Source organism: Delphinapterus leucas, chromosome 2 (assembly GCF_059928025.1).
Source record: "Delphinapterus leucas isolate spDelLeu-1000000601 "Yukka" chromosome 2, BTC_Dleu_Yukka2, whole genome shotgun sequence".
Lineage (NCBI taxonomy): Eukaryota > Metazoa > Chordata > Mammalia > Artiodactyla > Monodontidae > Delphinapterus > Delphinapterus leucas.
This window is the reverse complement of record NC_143130.1, coordinates 81,596,936-81,620,531: the sequence shown is the minus strand read 5'-3', so window position 1 is coordinate 81,620,531 and position 23,596 is coordinate 81,596,936. Positions and strand designations below refer to the sequence as shown.

The following is a 23,596-nucleotide window of genomic DNA, read 5'->3' as shown; positions in this document are numbered from 1 at the left end:
GGATCTACAGATGGAAGGGGTGTTTGCCCTGCTTAACTGGATTTGTCTTTCCAATGAGCACATTGGTGAGCAGCAAAGCTCTTGTCTCAGCCTTCCTACTGGGAGTGGTTACTCTAGGTGGAGAAGTGGCAGCTGCTTGACAGGTTCTGCAAACAGATATAAATGAAGCTTAACAAGGAAACCAGGTTTACCAAGGAGGGGACAGTAGGGCTCCAATCTTGGCTCTACTTCCTCTGAAAGATTTGTTCTTCTTGGTATCTTTAAAAGCAGGTAAATGTCATTCCAATAAACAGAATATTTAACTTCATTTAGTCCGTTCTTTCCCCAAATGTATTCTACTATGATACTCTCTGTGTTTTGTTGTACGCTTATTAACACCCTGTGGAACTTTACATGCTGCCTGCCCCCTAAACCATCACACTACAGGCAATGCTTTTTCTGCAATGGAATGCAGGGTGGGAATCAAATTTAAAATTCAAGAACGGGAAGTAACTTGAGTCATTTCATGTTTGCAGTTTTTTCCTTTGCTCTCTGATTAGAAGGTGTACATATATTTTGACCTACTTTAGTGTATCGAATTATAATCATTTTAAAATCTTAATGTTTAAAATTAAGCTAAATATTTGTATAAATGATAGAAGCTTGAAGACTAGTCAGCCATGAAAAAGACAACTGCCATAAGCTCCATCTTTTAATGATCGATGGAAATCCTTACCATACAGTTCAGCAAATCCATTCATAGGCACACGGGATGTGCCAGTGACAAACTGAAGTAATCGTATTCTTTTTTCTGAGTCCATCATTAAAACAGCCTGCAAAAGATTAAAGCAGCACTTAGGGGCATCACTGGGAAAAAACGGTAACAAAGCTATCCTGAAAAATATGCTATCAGAATTTAGTTAGAGCATTAATGATCACATATGAAATGTGCATGTTTCTTTTAGTTCAAGTTGTGCTTGTGGGTGGTTCACGAAGTTCTTGAAACTTCATTTCCAAGGCTACACGGTAACTCTTTAGAATGGGATTATAGCCTAATAAAGTGACAACATTTCCTCTCAGATGTGACTCACGGCTTTTAAAAAATTGTTATTTACTGGTATTATTGAGTAGCATACGCATTTCTGTATAAGATGGAAAATCACATTCCAAGGAGCCATGTAGGAGTCCCAGAGAATACACTGCAGGTTATTACAAGTTCCCTTGAAGAGTCCCAACTTTAGTAAGGAATCAAGTGCTTATCTTAGCTGTCACTGCCGCTTACTACATTCTGCACATTTTACGTATCTAAAAATATGTATGGAGGTTGGAACCATATTCCAGAAGGTAAACGTGTACAGTACAAAATCAAAGATAATTTTGGCAGGGCTATATATATTTTTAGTCGTATCTCTGTGTGATCCACTAGTATAGTTAAATATGATTGAATCTACTGAAAAGTAATTTATGAAAATAGAAGCTTTCCATTACCTTCCAAAACCACTGGATGACTTGATGATTTACACTGTAGCCATTTTTGTACTTTGTGTGTTCTCTCCAGTCATTCACATCGACATCTCCCAAGCCACACATCAGAAGCTACGTAATAAGAAATGTCAAACTGTAGACATGAAAAATAATGGGAACAAAAGTCCTGTTTTAAGATATGAACTATATTTCTTACCTCTAGTTCATTTTCATCAAAAATTTTGATGAGATCCTGTGGTATCAGTTCAAAAAATCCCTAGTAGAAAGAATATATTTAAAATCCTGGTCAGTGGGGTCAATGGACAATCCCATACTTCGTCTTCTTCCACTATACATTCATGGGCTCTTAACTGATATTTCAGTGTTGGCAAGAAAGTATACATGTCTGTTCTCTCACTGATTCCTCAAAGTGGCTATTTTAAAACTTCCCCACAATTTTTAAGCCTCCTCCTCTTCCATGTCACCCCTTCTTTACAGCAGATAATTTCTACTTGAGAGAGAAAATAGAGGCAATTCTGCAGGATGGCAGATTGCAGGAGGCAATTCTGAAGGATTCCTCAACCTTCTGCATCCCCACATACCAATCAGCACCAACATCCACGAGGGCCTCCTCCCCACTGCTGTGGAGAGAGGGACCACTTCCTCTCTGTGCTTCATCTGCTTCCTCAAGGATGTCATCACTAAACCTTTATTAGCTCACTCTTGATGCATCTAAATTTGTTCAAGCCTTATCTACCTTAAAAACAAAACAAGAAAGCAAGCCCCTCTTTCTGCTTTCCACGCTCTGGACAGTGTTACTACGCATTTCCAAATCCCCTCGCTCACCCCCATCTATCCCTCAACCACTGCAATCTGACCTCTTCATCAATGCTTCCCTGAAGGTGTCCTGGAGAAACTCAAAGACAGCTTTGCAGCTACATCTACTACATGCTTTTTAGTTCCCTATCTTATTTGACTTCTCTGCACTACGATATTGTTGACAACACCTTTGTTCTTGAAACTCTGCTGTTGTTGATGGTTTTCCTCCTATGTCTGTCTGCCTTTGCTGATTTCTTTTGGTGTCTCCGTTTCTCCTGTCCGTTCCTTAAATGTTGGTGTTCCCACATCCTCACGTGTGGCCATCCACTCTCACCGTTCTTACTGTTCTTTTGAATTTTCCATCTTGTCTAGTCCACACCTCCACTACACACATGCAGAGGATCCCCAGATCTCTATCCTTTAAATCACCCTAAGCTATAGATCTCCCTTCCTGAGAGCCACTCACAGCTTTCTTCCCACTGTCCTTACCATTTCTCCCCGGGATTACTGCAGCACTTTCCAACTAGCCTCTGCGGCTCGTCTTGCCCTCTCTAGCTCATTACATACCACTTCCAGAATGATCTGACCAAAATGTATCAATACATTGAATCCTGGTGTTCTATTGTTAATAGCCTTTAATGCCACCTTCTTCCCTCACTGGACTTCAGAGAAAACTCCGAACAAACAGGGCCCCCATCATCTGGTTCTTCCCATCTCTCCAGGCTTAATTTCACCTCTTGCATCCTCTTATTCAGTACAGCAATGGCTTGTATTCTCTCTAACGTGTGCCCAGTCTGTCTTACTGCCACACTTCACAGGTGCTGCTCCCTCTGCTTAGAATTGCATTTCCTCTTCCTCTGTGGCTGGCCGATCCCTCGAGCCCTCCCCTCTCCTGCCTCCACCTCTCTCTGCTCTGGTTTCTACCTCTCTTCTCTGCTCACCTAGTACTGCAGGCTTCCCTCTGTCCATTTCCCCCTTTAGAGTCTCTGCTCCTTGACAGCAGGACCTATGTCTTTTTGCCTCTCGCATAGCACCAGACACAGTCAGTGCTCAATGTTGAATAAATGAAAAAGTATGTGATAAATATTTAACAGAAGACTTTTAGTTAGCTTAGGAAATGAATGCCCTGACAACAGCCTAAATGTCTATCAACTGGCAAGTTTAAGTAACTTATGAATTTAGAGTATGAATAAAAGGCAGCCACAAAGAAAGGTCGTTATATATCTTGACAGGTAAAGACCTCCAATAAGTATTTGATAAGAGAAGAAAGTGAGTCACAAACCAACATGTATGATGTGACCCCATTTAGGAAAAGAAACAAATAGTATATTCCACCATCCCTCTAGCACTCTTGTTCCTTTGTTCACCCAAGGTTACTTAAGGTGAGGGGAATGGGACTGGGAAAGCTGAGGGGGATTCATGTTAAGGAGGACTGTTTATTGCATGGATTTCTTGAATGATTGCGTTTTAACTCAACATCTATTCATTTAATATTTTGTCAGTATGAAAATGAATTTAAAATCGTTTTAAAAAGTCATATACTACTTTTTCTCTGACATGATAAGGCCCAATATTTAAAACTTACGGACTGTACTTTGAAGTTATCGAAGAGGAAACAAAATGAGTACCTCTTTAAAAGCAGCCATTTGCTTCTGGATTCGGTTTACAAATCGCCATTGTATTACAAGACTAAAAGAAACAAAACATTTCATCGTTTTCACAGGAAACAAGAAAAACTGTTAAGGTACATGTATTCTGGTTAGAAACAAAAAATAAAGACTAGCTAAGCCCAAGGCAAAAACATGAACATGAGTGAGTAATATGACATGGTTACAGAAAGAGAAAAAGAACATTGAGGCTCTGACTCTGGGGTAAGAGAAAGAAGGTACAAAGAGTCTTCCCAGAAAGAAGTATAAAATTATTTCCAATAATTTACTAAATAGAGTAAAATACTTACAACAAAATACTTACTAAATATATTCCTTTTTGTTCTTATTGGTGACGACTATTTCTGATCCGCCGTTTTTCAACTCATGTTGATGGGTCTAAAATTAAGCATGATACCTTGATATGTTATTTTAGTGAAAAAAATTAAGTATAAATATGATAGTTATACCAGAAACCTGGTGTTTTAAATTAAATCCATTCAAAAGCTAAGAAAACTTGAAATATTAGTTTTACTAAAATAAATATGGAATGAGTCAAATGTTAAAGAAGCAGAAATTCTTTCTGAGAGACAGCTTTCGTTACTGGAAAGTAAATTTAAAAATAGAGTGCAGAAATATGTTGAGTACATGCATTATTTAACATCTAAACTTAAGTTATAACATTTCACTTAAGTTATTAAACTTAAGTTCTAAAGTTCCACAATTTACGTACCATTTTAATTAATCAAAATTTACAAACCTGTCCAAAAAGTTCTTCATCTATGACAAACCTGAGGTCCAGTTCTGTTGGATCGTTTTCAAGAATCCATCTTAGTGAATTGTAATACTCGCTATCCTAAATGGGAAAGATTGCATATTTAAAATTTGTGTATAGAAAGAAGATACCTGAATCTGCAGAGAAAGTATGCTGAGGGTCTGAATAATTGGACAAAAGATGAAAAGGTCAGTTGGACATCTTTTACACACACACACAAGTATTACAAAGAGATGAATGACCAGTAAGTGTAAGTGCATATATCAATAGCGTGGTGCCTGCTTAAAAGTTTCGAAGTCTAACTCTGGAAGTAGTGGAGGTACAGATTTTATTATCCAGTTAAAGGGTTAGTTTTGACATGAATCCTAACTGCTGTGAATACTCAGGAGCACTCAACACCTGTTTCACATGGCCTGTAAGACTGTGTTTGAAGTGTTTAAGCAGCTCTGAGGAGGCCATTATTTATATCTGGCCCAAGTTGAAGAAAAATCTCAAATTAAATACAAAACTTCAGTTAACCAATGCCAGTAACTGTGCAATTTTATGATTTATGAAGAATTATACTGTTCACACAAATAATGTGTCACAAAAATGGGACTTGGTAACACAGACGAGGTCTCAGGATCCATGTGTTCACACACAGTGTGATGCGATTCAGCGTAGGTTACAAAGTTATAGTCAAGGATTTAATCCTTGGGTTTCTGTTTCTTTTATTAATTTTTATATTTTATTTATTTTTTTATACAGCAGGTTCTTATTAGTTATCCATTTTATACAGATTAGTGTATATATGTCAATCCCAATCTCCCAGTTCATCACACCACCACCCACCCCTCACTTTGCCCCCTTGGTGTCCATATGTTTGTTCTCTACACCTGTGTCTCAATTTCTGCCCTGCAAAAAATGGTTCATCTGTACCACTTTTTCTAGGTTCCACATATATGCGTTAATATACAATATTTGTTTTTCTCTTTCTGTCTTACTTCACTCTGTATGACAGTCTCGAGATCCATCCACGTCTCGACAAATTACCCAATTTCGTTCCTTTTTATAGCTGAGTAATATTCCATTGTATATATGTACCACATCTTCTTTATCCATTCATCTGTAGATGGGCATTTAGGTTGCTTCCATGACCTGGCTATTGTAAATAGTGCTGCAATGAACATTGGGGTGCATGTGTCTTTTTTTTTTTTTTATGGACCCAGGTTGCCACTTCAGGTGGTCAAAATAAGTCATCAACTTCTTGATTTCTTGCATAAGCCTTCTTTGGTGAGCATTTTTTTTTAATCCACTAGGGAATATAAGTATAATACATTTTTTAAAATTTAATTTTATTTTTTTATATAGCAGGTTCTTATTAGTTATCCATTTTATACACATCAGTGTATACATGTCAATCCCAATCTCCCAATTCATCCCACCATGCCGCCCCACCCCACCCCCCGCCCCGCCACTTTCTCCCCTTGGTGTCCATACGTTTGTTCTCTACATCTGTGTCTCAATTTCTGCCCTGCAAACTGGTTCATCTGTACCATTTTTCTAGGTTCCACATATATGCGTTAATATACGATATTTGTTTTTCTCTTTCTGACTTACTTCACTCTGTATGACAGTCTCTAGATTCATCCATGTCTCTACACATGACCCAATTTCATTCCTTTTTATGGATGAGTAATATTCCATTGTATATATGTACCACATCTTCTTTATCCATTCATCTGTAGATGGGCAATGAGGTTGCTTCCATGTCCTGGCTATTGTAAATTGTACTGCAATGAACATTGGGGTGCATGTGTCTTTTTGAATTATGGTTTTCTCTGGGTATATGCCCAGCAGTGGGATTGCTGGGTGATATGGTAATTCTATTTTTAGTTTTTTAAGGAACCTCCATACTGTTCTCCATACTGGCGGTATCTATTTACATTCCCACCAACAGTGCAAGAGGTTCCCTTTTCTCCACACCCTCTCCAGCATTTGTTGTTTGTAGATTTTCTGATGATGCCCATTCTAACTGGTGTGAGATGATACCTCATTGTAGTTTTGATTTGCATTTCTCTAATAATTAGAGAGGTTGAGCAGCTTTTCATGTGCTTCTTGGCCGTCTATATGTCTTCTATGGAGAAATGTCTATTTAGGTCTTCTGCCCATTTTTCATTGGATTGTTTGCTTTTTTAATATTGAGCTGCATGAGCTGTTTATATATTTTGGAGATTAATCCTTTGTCTGTTGATTCATTTGCAAACATTTTCTTCAATTCTGAGGGTTGTCTTTTCATCTTGTTTGCAGTTTCCTTTGCTTTGCAAAAGCTTTTAAGTTTCATTAGGTCCCATTTGTTTATTTTTGTTTTTATTTACATTACTCTAGGAGGTGGATCACAAAAGATCTTGCTGTGATTTATGTCAAAGAGCGTTCTTCCTATGTTTTCCTCTAAGAGTTTAATAGTGTCCAGTCTTACGTTTAGGTCTCGAATCCATTTTGAGTTTATTTTTGTGTATGGTGTTAGGGAGTGTTCTAATTTCATTCTTTTACATGTAGTTGTCCAGTTTTCCCAGCACCACTTATTGAAGAGACTGTCTTTTCTCCATTATATATCTTTTCCTCCTTTGTCAGAGATAGGTTGACCATAGTTGCTTGGTTTTATCTCTGGGCTTTCTATCCTGTTCCATTGATCTATATTTCTGTTTTTGTGCCAGTACCATACTGTCTTGATTACTGCAGCTCTGTAGTATAGTCTGAAGTCCAGGAGTCTGATTCCTCCAGCTCCGTTTCTTTCCCTCAACACTGCTTTGGCTATTTGGGGTCTTTTGTGGCTCCATACAAATTTTAAGGTTTTTTGTTCTAGTTCTGTAAAAAATGCCACTGGTAATTTGATAGGGATTGCATTGAATCTGTAGATTGCTTTGGGTAGTATAGTCATTTTCACAATATTAATTCTTCCAATCCAAAAACATGGTATATCTCTCCATCTGTTTGTATCATCCTTAATTTCTTTCAACAGTGTCTTATAGTTTTCTGCATACAGGTTTTTTGTCCCCTTAGGTAGGTTTATTCCTAGGTATTTTATTCTTTTTGTTGCAATGGTAAATGGAAGTGTTTCCTTAATTTCTCTTTCAGATTTTTCATCATTAGTGTATAGGGATGCAAGAGATTTCTGTGCATTAATCTTGTATCTTGCAATTTTACCAAATTCATTGATTACCTCTAGTAGTTTTCTGGTGGCCTCTTTAGGATTCCCTATGTATAGTATCATGTCATCTGCAAACAGTGACAGTTTCACTTCTTCTTTTCCAATTTGTATTCCTTTTATTTCTTTTTCTCCTCTGACTGCCGTGGCTAGGACTTCCAAAACTATGTCGAATAATAGAGGCAAGAGTGGACATCCTTGTCTTGTTTCTGATCTTAGAGGAAATGCTTTCAGTTTTTCACCATTTAGAATGATGTTTGCTGTAGGTTTGTCATATATGGCCTTTATTATGTTGAGGTAGGTTCCCTCTATGCCCACTTTCTGGGGAGTTTTTATCATAAATCGGTGTTGAATTTTGTCAAAAGCTTTTTCTGTATCTATTGAGATGATCATATGGTTTTTATCCTTCAATTTGTTAAAAGGGTGTATCACATTGACTGATTTGCGTATACTGAAGAATCCTTGCATCCCTGGGATAAATCCCACTTGATCATGGTGTATGATCCTTTTAATGTGTTGTTGGATTCTGTTTGCTAGTATTTTGTTGAGGATTTTTGCATCTATATTCATCAGTGATACTGGTCTGTAATTTTCTTTTTTTGAGTATCTTTGGTTTTAGTATCAGGGTGATGGTGGCCTCATAGAATGGGTTTGGGAGTGTTCCTTCTTCTGCAATTTTTTGTAAGAGTTTGAGAAGGATGGGTGTTAGCTCTTCTCTAAATGTTTGATAGTATTCACCTGTGAAGCCGTCTGGGCCTGAATTTTTTTTGTTGGAAGATTTTAAATCACAGTTTCAATTTTATTACTTGTGATTGGTCTGTTCATATTTTCTATTTCTTCCTGGTTCAGTCTTGGAAGGCTATACCTTTCTAAGAATTTGTCCATTTCTTCCAGGTTGTCCATTTTATTGGCATAGAGTTGCCTGTAGTAGTCTCTTAGGATGCTTTGTATTTCTGCAGTGCTGTTGTAACTTCTCTTTTTTCATTTCTTATTTTATTTACTTGAGTCCTCTGTCTCTTTTTCTTGATGAGTCTGGGTAATGGTTTATGTATTTTGTTTATCTTCTCAAAGAAGCAGCTTTTAGTTTTATTGATCTTTGCTATTGTGTTCTTTGTTTCTATTTCATTTATTTCTGCTCTGCTCTTTATGATTTGTTTCCTTCTGCAAATTTTGGGGTTTGTTTGTTCTTCTTTCTCTAGTTCCTTTAGGTGTAAGGTTAGATTGTTTATTTGAGATTTTTCTTGTTTCTTGAGGTAGGCTTGTATAGCTATAAACTTCCCTTTTAGAACTGCTTTTGATGCATCCCATAGGTTTTGGATCGTCGTGTTTTCGTTGTCATTTGTCTCTAGGTATTTTTTGATTGCCTCTTTGATTTCTTCAGTGATCTCTTGGTTATTTAGTAATGCACTGCTTAGGCTCCATGTGTTTGTGTTTTTTACATTTTTTCCCCTGTAATTGACTTGTAATCTGATAGCGTTGTGGTCAGAAAAGATGCTTGATATGATTTCAATTTTTTTGAATTTAATGAGGCTTGACTTGTGATCCAAGGTGTGATCTATCCTGGAGAATGTCCTGTGCACACTTGAGAAGAAAGTGTAATCTGCTGTTTTTGGATGGAATGTCCTATAAATATCCATTAAATCTATCTGGTCTATTGTGTCATTTAAAGCTTGTGTTTCCTTATTAATTTTATGTTTGGATGATCTGTCCATTGGTGTAAATGAGGTGTTAAAGTCCCCCACTATTATTGTGTTACTGTCGATTTCCTCTTTTATAGTAGTTGCCTTATGTACTGAGGTGTTAGCAGTTGCCTTATGTACTGAGGTGCTCCTGTGTTGGGTGCATATATAATTGTTATATCTTCTTCTTGGATTGATCCCTTGATCATTATGTAGTGCCCTTCCTTGTCTCTTGTAACATTCTTTGTTTTAAAGTCTACTTTATCTGATATGAGTATTGCTACTCCAGCTACTCCAGCTTTCTTTTGATTTCCATTTGCATGGAATATCTTTTTCCATCCCCTCACTTTCAGTCTGAATGTGTCCCTAGGTCTGAAGTGGGTCTCTTGTAGACAGCATATATATGGGTCTTGTTTTTGTATCCATTCAGCGAGCCTGTGTCTTTTGGCTGGAGCATTTAGTCCATTCACGTTTAAGGTAATTATCGATATGTATGTTCCTATTACCATTTTCTTAATTGTTGTGGGTTTGTTTTTGTAGGTCCTTTTTTGTCTTGTGTTCCCCACTTAGAGAAGTTCCTTTAGCATTTGTTGTAGAACTGGTTTGGTGGTGCTGAATTCTCTTAGCTTTTGCTTGTCTGTAAAGCTTTTTGGTTTCTCCATCGAATCTGACTGAGATTCTTGCTAGGGAAAGTAATCTTGGTTGTAGGTTCTTTCCTTTCATCACTTTAAGTGTATCATGCCACCCCCTCCTGGCTTGTAGAGTTTCTGCTGAGAAATCAGCTGTTAACCTTATGGGAGTTCCCTCGTATGTTATTTGTCATTTTTCCCTTGTTGCTTTCAATAGTTTCTCTGTGTCTTTAATTTTTGCCAGTTTGATTACTATGTGTCTCAGCGTGTTTCTCGTTGGGTTTATCCTGCCTGGGACTCTCTGTGCTTCCTGGACTTGGGTGGCTATTTCCTTCCCCATGTTAGGGAAGTTTTCGACTATAATCTCTTCAAATATTTTCTCAGGTCCTTTCTCTCTCTCTTCTCCTTCTGGGACCCCTGTAATGAGAATGTTGTTGTGTTTAATGTTGTCTCAGATGTCTCTTAGGCTGTCTTCATTTCTTTTCATTCTTTTTTCTTTATTCTGTTCTGCAGCACTGAATTCCAACATTCTGTCTTCCAGGTCACTTATCTGTTCTTCTCCCTCAGTTATTGTGCTATTGATTCCTTCTAGTGTTTTTTTCATTTCAGTTATTGTATGTTCATCTCTGTTTTGTTTGTTCTTTAATTTTTCTAGGTGTTTGTTAAACATTTCTTGCACCTTCTCATTCTTTGCCTCCATTCTTTTTCCCAGGTCCTGGATCATCTTCGCTATCATTATTCTGAATTCTTTTTCTGGAACGTTTCCTATCTCCACTTCATTTAGTTGTTTATCTGGGGTTTTATCTTGTTCCTCTATCTGGTACATAGCCCTCTGCCTTTCATCTTGTCTATCTTTCTGTGAATGTAGTTTTTGTTCCACAGGCTGCAGGATTGTAGTTCTTCTTGCTTCTTTTGTCTGCCCTCTGGTGGATGAGGCTATCTAAGAGGCTTGTCCAAGTTTCCTGATGGGAGGGACTGGTGGTGGGTAGAGCTGACTGTTGCTCTGGTGGGCAGAGCTCAGCAGAACTTTAATCTTCTTGTCTGCTGATGGGTGGGGCTGGGTTCCCTCCCTGTTGGTTGTTTGGCCTGAGGCAACCCAGCACTGGAGACTACTGGGCTCTTTGGTGGGGCTAATGGTGGACTCTGGGAGGGCTCACGCCAAGGAGTACTTCCCAGAACTTCTGCTGCCAGTGTCCTTGTCCTCACGGTGAGACACATCCACCCCCCCGCCTCTGCAGGAGACCCTCCAACACTAGCAGGTAGGTCTGGTTCAGTCTCCTATGGGGTCACTGCTCCTTCCCCTGGGTCCCGATGCACAAACTACTTTGTGTGTGTCCTCCAAGAGTGGAGTCTTTGTTTACCCCAGTCCTGTCAAAGTCCTGCAGTCAAATCCCACTAGCCTTCAAAGTGTGATTCTCCAGGAATTGCTCTTCCCTTTGCCGGACCCCCAGGGTGGGAAGCCTGACGTGGGGCTCAGAACCTTCACACCAGTGGGTCGACTTCTGTGGTATAAGTGTTCTCCAGTTTGTGAGTCACCCACCCAGCAGTTATGGGATTTGATTTTATTGTGATTGCGCCCCTCCTACCGTCTCATTGTGGCTTCTCCTTTGTCTTTGGATGTGGGGTATCTCTTTTGGTGAGTTCCAGTGTCTTCCTGTCGATGCTTGTTCAGCAGTTAGTTGTGATTCCGGTGCTCTCCTACAAGCCAACCTTTTTATCGGGTTTCTGTTTCTCTGTAGTAGCCTAATCTCAAGGCCTTGCTTTTGGACTGCCATTTTGAAAACATATGCCGTTCATCACAAATAATCACAATTCAAATACTGATGCAAGAGCTGCATAAAACTGATGTATAACATGTTGAAGTATTTAGAGAGACGTTTACTGATATATGCAACTTCCTTTGAAATGCATCAAAAAACGAGGATGGATTGATGGATGGGGGTGTGGACAAGTGAGTATAGATAAAAAGCCAATTGTGTAATCTGGGTGGTGGATACGCACATAGCCATTGTAAAATACTTTCAATTTCATTATATGTTAGAAAATTTTCATAATAAAATGTTGGGGAAAAATGTTCATTTGTATTTTGGCACATCTATTGATTTTTTTCATTATTAAAAGGTAAGCCTGTAAAATATTCATTTGCCTGTTCTATCATACTTTATAAGTGAAAAAGACATACCACTGATTCCATATCATGAAGTGTTATTGGCTTGTGCAGCATCATCTTGTAAAATGGGCGGATGAAAAAGCCTTGTAAAAAATCAAATATATTCAAAATGATTACCAAGTGAAAGAAATCAGATAATTACATTAAAAAAAAAGTTTTAGGCTTAATACTAACCATCCAACAGTTTGCCATGATAAACTGCCATCCCAGCTACCCGGCCAATAAACTTGAAGTAAGAGAGGTGATCTTCATTACACAATCCAGAGTTGGGATTTATCTGTAGGGTATAATTATCCCTGTAAAGATAACCACATTTGAATGTTCCTTTCTATATTTCATACAAAAATTTTAATATGACAAATAACTGTAAATCATCTCCCTCTTTTCAGAGTTGTTTACCTCTGTTAGAACCATGTTACACCATTGGATTTAATGGTTTTAAAAATAGTCATTTTGATCAAAAGGTGGAAACAATCCAAAATGTTATTGAAAGACAAATGGATAAACAAAATGTGGTAGATACACATAACAGGGTATTATATAGCCTTCAAAAAGAAGGAAATTCTACCACATGCTGCTACATGGATAAAACCTTGAAGACATTATGCTAATGAAGTCAGTTACAAAAAGACAAATACTGTATGATTCTACTTATATGAGGTACTGAGAATAGTCAAATTCAGAGAGACAGAAAGTAGAACGGTTAATGCCAGGGAATGGGGGAGATAGTGTTTAAAGGGTACGGAGTTTCAGTTTGGGATGATCAAAAAGTTCTGCAGCTGGATGGTGGTGATGGTTACACAACAATGAATGTATTGTACTTAATGCCACTGAACTATGTACTTAAAATGATAAAAATGGTAACTTTTATGTTATATATATTTCACCACAATTTAAAAAAGTTATTTCTGAAACAACATTAGTTACAGTCTCCCTTTTCTGACACATTGTGATGTACATTTTCCTTGCATCATAACATTCTGTTACTTTCAAAACAGTGATTTTCTTTCTGTATACAGTCATTGTAAAGGTACTTACGTAGCAGAATATTCAAACAACCCATAATAAGGGTTAAACATTTCCTTCGAAATCAGAAAGAACCATTCTCTGGCGACTCCTCCATAATCTAGTCCCTTTTCGCCATCAAACTCAATCCACAGTCTAGCCTTGAGGAAGTCTGCTCTCTTGACCCCCATAATTCTCCTGTAAGAGTCCTCAAGGACAGTTGCACGGCGAAGTTTCATTTCAAATTTGTTTGGAATGTCATTCTGAAAACCCAGAGAAGAGAGACGAATGGTTTAAATCCATTCAACAAGACGACACATTTCTCTCGTGAACGTTATAAAATTCATTGTATTCTATCTACCCTATGCCCAAGATCCTTTTTCAGGGAAAACAGGACTAGGTATATTGTCTGTATTTCCTCCACAGTATGAAAGCACTCATGCATTTTCTCTAGTCACTTAATTACACAGACTTCTGACTTTCACATCTGAAGAAGCAGCTACTGATGGTGGTAATAAGGCTCACGTGAAGGCACTTCATGAACAGTTCTTTCCATCTTAAGATCCAATGAAGAAGACCACTCCGTGACCTGCAGTCAGTCTAGCCACTGCCTGCTACTTGTGTGCCTGTTGGCTCAGGGTTCTTCCCTGCCCTCCAGTTTTCCTCCTTGGAGCCTGCCCACTTCACTCATTAACAGGTGCTACCATTTGCAGACTGTGCCCGTACTGTTCCCAGCATTTTAATGGGTTAACTCACTTGCTCCTCATAACAACACTATGAAGAAGCTACTATTATTGTCTCCATTTTATGGGTGAAGAAACTAAAGATACAAGTTAAGAAAGTCTTAGCTCCTGACTCTCTGTTCTTAGTGAATGAGCTCTGTTGCCTCACTCATCTTTTGTACATACTTTGCTTATATGACAAATGTAGATAACTATGCTTTTAGGCAGACCTTGTTGTAAATTACATAGAAATATATCTGAATATTTTATTCTTGAGTGCTTTGTGTGCAACGTTCAAGTGGAAACCATGAAAAGAAAACATACTATAAATATTCTGTAACTTCAAAAAGAGAGTTAGCTCTAAGGGAAAAAAAAATCAATTTCACTCTCATATTTAAGAAAAGTGGAAAGCCCTATAGAAACATAATAATACGAGCAGTTTATATAAGCGGTATAAGCATAACATAATCAGTTTCCTCTGCTGCTTGTGCCATTTAAAAAAGTGGTAAGATTGGAGAAAAGGAATTTTAGAATTTCAGGCACTAGGCAAACAGTGCAGGTAACTCAGCAAGCATTTACTGAAGGCCCGCTCTGGGCTAGGTCCATGCTAGGTAGGTATCGCAGGGGGGGCAGAGATGGGAGGAAAAGGGAATAAAAACATGGCATAAGATGTGGTCACTTTCTCAAGGAGTTTATAATTTGGTGTGTGTGTGAGAAACAAATGTAAATGTTACTAATTCTGAGATTTAAAAGAGTAGGAAAATTGCTAAAAATAGAAATAGAAGCAAAGCTCTTGTGGGCAAAAAGACTGAGTTATTAATTGCAAGTGAGACAATCAAGGAGGCTTCAAGAGGGCAAGGGAGAGGGCTTCCCTGGTGGCGCAGTGGTTGGCAGTCCGCCTGCTGATGCAGGAGGCACGGGTTCGTGCCCCGGTCCGGGAAGATCCCACATGCCGCGGAGTCGCTGGGCCCATGAGCCATGGCCGCTGAGCCTGTGCTCCGCAACGGGAGAGGCCACGGCAGTGAGAGGCCCGCGTACTGCAAAAAAAAAAAAAGAGGGGAAGGGAGACAGGGACTGAGCAACAGCATGCAGGAGGGGTCTAAGCCATCTGACAGCTGGACGGTACAGGAGGAGGGGAGGAGAGGAGGGATTAGAGTGCAAGAAGGTTTAGAAGCAGTGTGAGGCCACAGTGTAGACAGCGCGAAGGCTGACCAGGAAGAGCTGCTGAGCAGGAAGCCACAGGATCGGACTGGTGGGTTCTCAGAGGCTGATGGCGTCGAGTGTAAAGGGTGTTTTTAAGGAGAGACAAGAAACGTGCTGGTCAGTGAAAGACCCCTGAAACAGACGGTGTGAGAGAAGACGAATGGACCATGTGAGTGAGCAGTGGCAACGAAGAGAGGGCTGAAGGAGAAATTTCCACCTCTGAGCTGAGTGGTGGACCATGCATAGGTTTTAGAGTCAGGGGACACTGTGTTCAAGTCCGGCTTCACCTCACACATCTTTTCAAAGGCTTAATTTCCTCACCTATAAAACAGGGACGATAACAATGCTGACCCTCAGGGAGTTTCAGGACTTACTAGGATAACGCATTTCTTACGCTGACACAATACCAGGCATGCAGTGATCTCAGTAATGATCAGCCACCCTTATTCCTAACTAATGAGATGTTAAGGATGAGGCAGAAGAAAAGGTTAAAGACAGCTCAAAGCTTTGGAGCACTGATTTAGATATTTTCATCTCCATCTTGCTCTTTTGCTGTGATGTGTCCAGACAGGGATTTTATTTTTTAAATCCTGCTTGGGAAATGTTGTTAAACTGAGGATTCAGATTCTCAGCCTCTTTCTCAGGCTCTCCAGTCTCTCTTTCTGGAACAGCTTCATGCTTCTTAAGCTTTCTTTCATAATTTTAATCTTTTTATGTATCTTTGTTGCATTCTGGGTAATTTTTTCTCTTAATCACCAATCTGATAGGTCAGGTGGCTTAAGAGCATGGACTCTGGCGCTAGACCACTTGGTTTGTTTCTGGCTTTGCCACTAATAACCATGGAACTTGATCACATTGCCTTATTTCTCTGAGCCTCAGTTTCCTCAGATCTAAAATGTGACAATAATAGTCCCTTCCTTATAGAGTTATTGTAGAGATTACACGTAGATAATACATGTAACTTGTTAAGAAAAATGCCTGCTATGTAGTGAAAGCTCAATAAATATTACTGCTTTCATTATCGTTTTTGTGTTCTGTGACCTGTTGCCTCATCAACCATTAGATACTATAACATGCTTGTAAGTGTTCAGACTGGCAAATGGAGAAGCTAGTGCTTCTATTCCACCAGTACACTGTCATTAAGAATGAAAATATTTACCAGACAAGTAACTCAAAATAGACTTAAAATCCCAAATAATTTTAAGAAGTAGAAAACAAATTTCGAGTGATTTTAACATAAAATTATTATTGAAAATGAGTTTAAAACATTGATGACATTTTAGGGCTTTATTCAGCATAAAATATCTGCACTAAAAAACTATTATATTTCATTTTTTTGTTAAATTTAGGATGAGAAAATCTGTGGAAACAGACCCACCATCTTGAATCTGGAAAAGCAGGCTTCAGGCTTGGAAGGCAAGTAAGTGTAACCCAATATAGCCACCTAGTGGCAGTACTCCTAAACTGCAGGGCAAGGGGAAAAGCACGAGCAAATTAGAAAGGCATTAAAAAATGGTCATCACCTTCACAGATATAGAGAACAAATTAGTGGCTACCAGGGGGAGAGGGAAGGGGGAGGGGCAATACAGAGTTGGGGGGAAGGGTTATTATGGAGTTACATGAAATCGTGTGTGTGAAACCTTTGAAAACTAAAGCACTATGGAATTTAAAGAATCTTTCAATCAATTTTTTAAAATTACTAAAAAAAAATAGTCATCACCAACAGAAATGAAATAGATGGGCAGATGAGTTTAGTTCCAAACATAATGAATTTGTGGTGATGGAAAAGAGAGTAGTGAACATTTCTGATAAGCAGAAGGAGACAAGCAATAAGAGGACTGCTCCAACCACAGCTGTACTGTCAAATTATGCAGAGATATATTATATTTGAAGCTGTAAATAACGAATGACTAACACTGGAAAACAATAGTCAAAGCAGAAAAGGAATCCAGAGAGTCCTCCTACACAATTAAGTCCAGGCCTGGGGATAATCTCCTGAGCTACTCTTGCTTAGTTTCTACAAAACCCAAACCCCACAAACCCATGAGGGAACCAGGTTAGAGCTCTTTAAAAGCACACTTCTAATACTATTTTTCTATATTACAAGGTATATTGAAAAATAAAGACATAAAATAACTGTGGTCTCTAATCATATATTACAGGTACTCAAAAAATACACATCCTTTCCCTAAAAGAAACTATTCAAAGTTGTTAATATATAGAATAAATTCTGTTACTTTTTAAAATGCATTTCCCATGCTTTCAGTCTATACGACAATCATTCCTGAGAACTCGTTATAAGTATCACTAACCTGCTTCTTCAACTTTCTTCGGAAGAACTCATACTTTCTTTTGTAATCCCTGGAGTAGGGCACTGCCTTGAGTTGAAAATTTTGGAAAAATAAAGAAGGTTTAAGTTGTTTCATTCTGGAACAATTTAAAAAACTCCCCTCTGGGTACTTGATGAACATAAGTGAAAGGCATTAAAACAGAATATTTGAAAAGTTTAATTCAAAGAAAAACCATATATACAATTTAAAAAATTTTAATTTCTCTGTTTAAGATAAAATTGTATTCAGCAATTGCTATGGCTGTAATTTTCATCATGCAATACTCTTGAAATGCAACAGGCCAGAAACAGGAAATGTCTTCCAAGTAGAGAAATATTAGAAATGAACATTTCCATTTCTAAAGAGGCTTTCAAAGTGATTTCTTCATTAAAGGAGCAATTTGAAAAATATACTTTTTGTTTGAACTCTGAGGAGTTGCCTTTTTTATCCATTACTTTAAAAGACTAAACATGGAGTCAGAAGAGTAATCTACAAGAACTGTATCTTCAATTTTACTTATTTTTGTGAATTAGGAAACAGTTAAAATCTGAAAAACTGAAGTTGGAAAAAGAAGCTATATAAAAGAGGAAAATGATTTTCCTATCGTTAATCTGACTCACGAGTAGTGTTAACATCATACATGGTAATAATTGTACTTAAATGTGAGTACGTCTTATATACTGTTATTTACAACGATTTCAACCAAAAAGTTCAAGTCATGACCCTGAGTTGATAGGGTGCTCTCTGCTTCCTCACCAGATACACTCTTGGCTCCTTTGATCTCCTGAGGATTGCCAGCCTTCTTCTTCAGACAAGTACCAGCCTGAGCACGGCAGACCACTGCCTTAGTATTTGACTATCTGGCTCACTGGTTTCACAGGGCTGCCACGCAGAGTAAGGATAATGACTTTATATGCTCTTTTCAAATAACTGAGACCTGGTGTATGGGCGGTGGGGAGAGGGGAGATCTGCAAATGTGCTTTCCTCTCAACACCTTTAGTGCTATGTCCTTGATCAAACACCCTTGAAGAGACAGGTAAGCGGACAATCCCATCAGACGATCCTGATACAAAGAGACTTACTGGTCCAGTTATTGCTACATTCTGCAACCGAGGATCTTCCCATTGCGTTCTTTTTATATCTGAAGAAAGAGAGAAAAAAAGATGTTCTCCATCCTCATGTACAAAATTCGATACTGCAAAAGATAATGTAATGAAAATAATCACATTGCACATACTGTGATTTATGTAGAAGATTCTTCCATCGGTGTGAGTTCTTTCTTCCCATCCTGGCTATAATGAAGAATATATTTCAATTATGTTAGGAAACGGTTTTCGACGTATGGGCAGAGAAACAGATTTGGTTATATGGTTGATTTAATTTGCATATTCCATTCTTAGTAGAAGACATCAACACTTCAACAATAATATTAATTATAGTTGTTAAAGAACTACTGTATTCCAAAATACAAATGTTTGAGATAGCCAAGTTAGATGGGTAGCAGTTCTAGAAACTTACAGGTAAAGGCCCCAGGTCATTGGAGGAATCAAGTGATGTCTTTCCTCTCACATGAGCTGGAATTTTCAGTCTTGGATCTTCCTTTTTTGGTAGAGTAAATAAAGAAAACAATACACACACACACACTTTAAAATCACGAAAGTCAGTCTGTTACTATGTTTTCTAATATCAGTGGATATCACTTTTATTTCTTTTGCTTACTCTATGAAATAACAGGTTCTCGTCTAAAATCTATCACTCACAGGCTACAATATTCAGTTCTCAGATCTCAGAGGAGGATCAGTATTAACTCACTACCTCTTTCACAGAAACCATTTGGAGTATATTGCCCACTCTTTATGGACTGTGTCACTACTTAGGGCTCTTCTCTAAATAAAAACTGGTGTAAGAGTGGGACATAAAACTGGAGCACATGTTATTTCTGAGGCCCTGATCAGGCTTTTAGGCACCTAGCTGCTAAGGTGTTAATTTATTAATATTTTTGAAAGATAGGAAGGTAAGCACCAAAAGGTTATTAAAGGCAATTCAAATTGTTGAAAGAAAGAACAAAATTTAATTTATTTGGATTTACTGATGTATATTATAATTTTAATATTATTTTCTTAAATCATTTATTGTATAATTTTAGTTTTATTTAGGTATATTGGTGTTTTAAACAAATTTATTAATCAAAATCTCTTCATCTGCTGCTGATTTTCAGTAATTTTTCAGTTAGTGGTGAACCAACTGCTCAACAACTTTAAGCCTTATCTTAACATAAAAATACCTATTCTGCCTAGTCTCATAGGTTTTTTTGGGTACTATGAGATATGGATTCAAAAGTACTTTGGAACTATAAGCCTCATATAAAGGGAAAGGATTATGACTAAATATCTTCCTCAGTATTCAGGGCTAGTGAGCTAAAAACTGCAAACATGGTAATTCCCGGACTCCACACTTCCGCTGCAGGGGGCGTGGGTTCGATCCCTGGTTGGGGAACTAAGATCCCACAAGCTGCACAGTGTGACCAAAAAACCACACACCCACAAAGACAAACAAAAAAAACCCCAAAACTGCAAACAGGAAGTAAATGTATCTCCATGACAATCCCCCCAAATATTAAAAATAGGCATAAACATATTGAGTAGAAATAATCCTATTAAGATTTCAACCTATCTCTAAATGAGGACTAGGAAATGTAGGGTATATTAATGTATAATTAAAGATTATCAAGGACTACACATGAGAGACTATTATTGTTGTTATAAATTTAAACTGGAGAGCACTGAAGTTACCCAGGTGGTGGTTTTGGTGTTGTGGTCAATGAAGAAAGGCCTCCCGTTTGGTGCATGCCGGACTTCCCAGCCTTTGGGAAGGAATCCTTGCTCCACTTCAGATGGCTGGGTCACCTGCTGTGCTGCGTCACTCGTGGGGGCCTGTGGGTGAGGGCCTGCAGAAGAACCCTGGCTTGACGGTAGCTGACTGGTCTCCACTGTGGCCTAGCATGTTAATTCAATCGTGTTGCAGTGTTTATAGAGAACACACAAATAGCTGTGGTTAAAAAGGTAACTTAACCTGCAAACAGCACACACAATTATAAATAGGCCTAAAGATTGGAGGCTCATTTTTCCAATACAGTGTTTTGTCAAAGTTTGTTTTTAAAATAACTTATAATTTCTCAGCTGATTCTTGAGCAGTAAGAATGCTGGTTAACCGTCAGTCTGTTAGCCCTAGTTGCAAGGGAAGCTGCAGTGCCAAGTGGAGAAGGTTGTCTTTGCTCACCCAGAAGACTCATATAGAGTGGGAATTTCCCATACACACAAAGTGGGTTCAAATGCTGGGAAGACAAAATGAATGACAAACATATACTACAGAAATACATACCTGAAATGTAATATATTCATGTGATGAAATATAAGGCAGTAGTTAAAAGAAATACACTGGATTTATATATAAAACAACATGATAGGGTTTTAAAACAATGGTGAGCAAAATAATATTTAGAATTATATAATACATCTTTGCAAAACTTGACACATGGACATAAATAACATTTTGCATTGTTTAGCTCTCTATTGAGTACATAAAATAGGCAGGAAGAATCCCCAACAAGCTCACGATGGGAGTTCCCTCTGGGTAGTGGGGTCAAGTGCTTGGCTAAAAGGAATTTAGTTTTATCTGTAAGATGTTATTTTAAAAAAGAAAACGTCTAGAAACATATATGGTGATTTGTTAATGGCGGTAAATTCAGGGTGTTAAGAAAATCGGTATTTACTATCTTATTCTCTGTACTTTTCAGTTTTAAAAAATTTCTCAATAAGAGACATGGTGATAAGAGAAAATATTTTCCTAAATGCTTGCAAGGAAAGATTACAAAAGGCGCTCACTGTTGCCAAGGACAAAGTGTCATCATGACAAAGTTCTTTGATAGATACTAATCATCAAGATTATCTTTTAGCAAAATAATGATCTTAACGATTCAAATTACACAATTACCCAGTGGACCAGATCATTTACTTTGTCCTCCTATTCCCAATTGGACTTGTTTTACATAATAACAAGCGGTGATTCATGTATATTAGAGATCGGCCGGCAATGGCAGACAATTAGCACCAATATCAGAAAATAATTAGAAGCATCCAGCATATACTACAAAGTGACATAATAGCTTCCATAGCTTTCAAATTATGTAAGAAAACACATTAATGGATAGATTGCAGGGTACCTGTACAGTGGGCTTTATCCAGGTAGTAGTTCTGCAATTATGATCCACGTAATATGATCTTCCTCTTTCATCTTGTTTTTCTTCCCAACCTGGTGGTAATCCAGATGAAGTAGGCAAGAGCTAAGTGAAGAATAACAGAAGAATTAAATATTAATAAGAAAGAATCCTTTTTAAAAGGACCACATCCCTTTTGCACTGCTAGCTCTCTTCATTTATTTATTTATTTTTTGATGTGGACCATTTTTAGAGTCTTTATTGAATTTGTTACAATATTGCTTCTGTTTCATGTTTTGGTATATTGGCTGTGAGGCATGTGGGATCTTAGCTCCCCGACCAGAGATCGAGCCTGCACCCCTTGCATTGGAAGGCGTAGCCTTAACCACTGGACCGCCAGGGAAGTCCCCCTGCTAGCTCTCCTTAAAATGAATCATGTTTTAAATCATATTTTAAAGTGTACAGCATTTCACTTAAAAAAAACTCCAGTAGAACAGATAATAATGATGAGAATGATAACACTGAAAATCACGAGAGTAATAACCACCACCCACCAAGTGCTTTAACACAGATCATGCCATTTAACCTCCACACAAATCTTACTGAGATAATTAAGATTACTGGCCCATTTTACTTAAGGATGAAACTGAAGCTTAGAAAAGGGAAGCAATTACCTACCAGATAACATTGCTAGTATGCAGCTGAGATTTGAACCCAGGTAGTCCAACTACAGATATGATCACCCATATGTGCCAAGTCAAAAGTTACCCCTGCTTGCTTTCTGTGAGGGCTGGGGACATGCTGATTATTGTAGTGTATTACTAATGAACCAAAGAGGTCTAGTTTTCCAGGTTTACTTAAAATAGTCCAGGTCTGGCCTTCCTTTTGTCTTTTTTTTTTTTTTTCATGAGCTTTAATTTTTAAAATTTTTTTGGCCGTGCGGCAGGTGGGAATCTTAGCTCCCCGACCAGGGATCAAATCTGCGCCCCCTGCATTGGAAATGCGGAGTCTTAACCACTGGACCGCCAGGGAAGTACCCGTTTTGTCTTAGAGATTAGACTCTTCAAGGTTTCGCCTGGTTCCCTAATGTGTCCTACATATACAAACTATCACACTAGTCTGTTCACTAGATATACTGTTCCCTAGATGTACGGGGGTTAGATGTACATTGCTGACAGTTACGATGAGCTGTGAGTCTACAAAATAATGGAATTCAAATTTGCCCAACTTTCCAAATGTCCTACAGCTGGTGAGTAGATAAATGGGATGTAGTAGACACATCTACACAATGGAATATCATGAGCTACTGAGACATGTAACAACATGGATAAACCTCAGAAACATCACATGAAGTGAAAGAGGCCAGATACGTAAGACGGCCTGCTGTACAGTTCCACTTATATGAAATTTCTAGAAAAGGCAAAACTAGCAACAAAAGCAGATGAGTGTTCACCTGGGGCTGAGAGTAGGTATTAGGATTAAGAAAACTTTCTGTGGCGATGGGAGAATCTCAAACTTGACTGTGATCATATTTGCACAACTGCATAAATTTACTAAAACTCATTTATTTGTGTACTTAAAAATGGGTGGATTTTATGGCATGTAAATTATACCTTAAGAAAGCTGTAAACATGCAACCAAACAAAACAGACCTCTAATCAATGCATTGAGAAGAAAAAGGCACGGAAATCGCTTTTCCAGTACATAAAATGTAAATCATCTCTAGATTCTATGGCTCATCTGGTGTACTTAAAATAGTTTCTTGGATGAGT

General features: G+C 38.1%; 1 protein-coding gene across 2 annotated transcripts in view; it reads right to left on the bottom strand.

Moving 5' to 3' along the window:
* NEDD4 (NEDD4 E3 ubiquitin protein ligase) overlaps window positions 1-23,596 on the bottom strand; it is a 160,530-nt gene that overhangs the window by 12,604 nt on the left and 124,330 nt on the right. For both annotated transcript variants that reach the window (XM_022579560.3, XM_022579563.3), the window contains 15 exons: window positions 21,831-21,950; window positions 20,401-20,604; window positions 19,127-19,207; window positions 18,846-18,900; window positions 18,691-18,749; window positions 17,591-17,656; window positions 13,387-13,616; window positions 12,523-12,644; window positions 12,361-12,431; window positions 4,669-4,764; window positions 4,234-4,307; window positions 3,891-3,951; window positions 1,661-1,720; window positions 1,468-1,575; window positions 716-812 (listed from right to left, as the gene is read on the bottom strand). In XM_022579560.3, coding sequence (XP_022435268.2) covers window positions 716-812; window positions 1,468-1,575; window positions 1,661-1,720; window positions 3,891-3,951; window positions 4,234-4,307; window positions 4,669-4,764; window positions 12,361-12,431; window positions 12,523-12,644; window positions 13,387-13,616; window positions 17,591-17,656; window positions 18,691-18,749; window positions 18,846-18,900; window positions 19,127-19,207; window positions 20,401-20,604; window positions 21,831-21,950 — 1,504 coding nt within the window. The remainder of the gene's footprint in view (window positions 1-715; window positions 813-1,467; window positions 1,576-1,660; window positions 1,721-3,890; window positions 3,952-4,233; window positions 4,308-4,668; window positions 4,765-12,360; window positions 12,432-12,522; window positions 12,645-13,386; window positions 13,617-17,590; window positions 17,657-18,690; window positions 18,750-18,845; window positions 18,901-19,126; window positions 19,208-20,400; window positions 20,605-21,830; window positions 21,951-23,596) is intronic.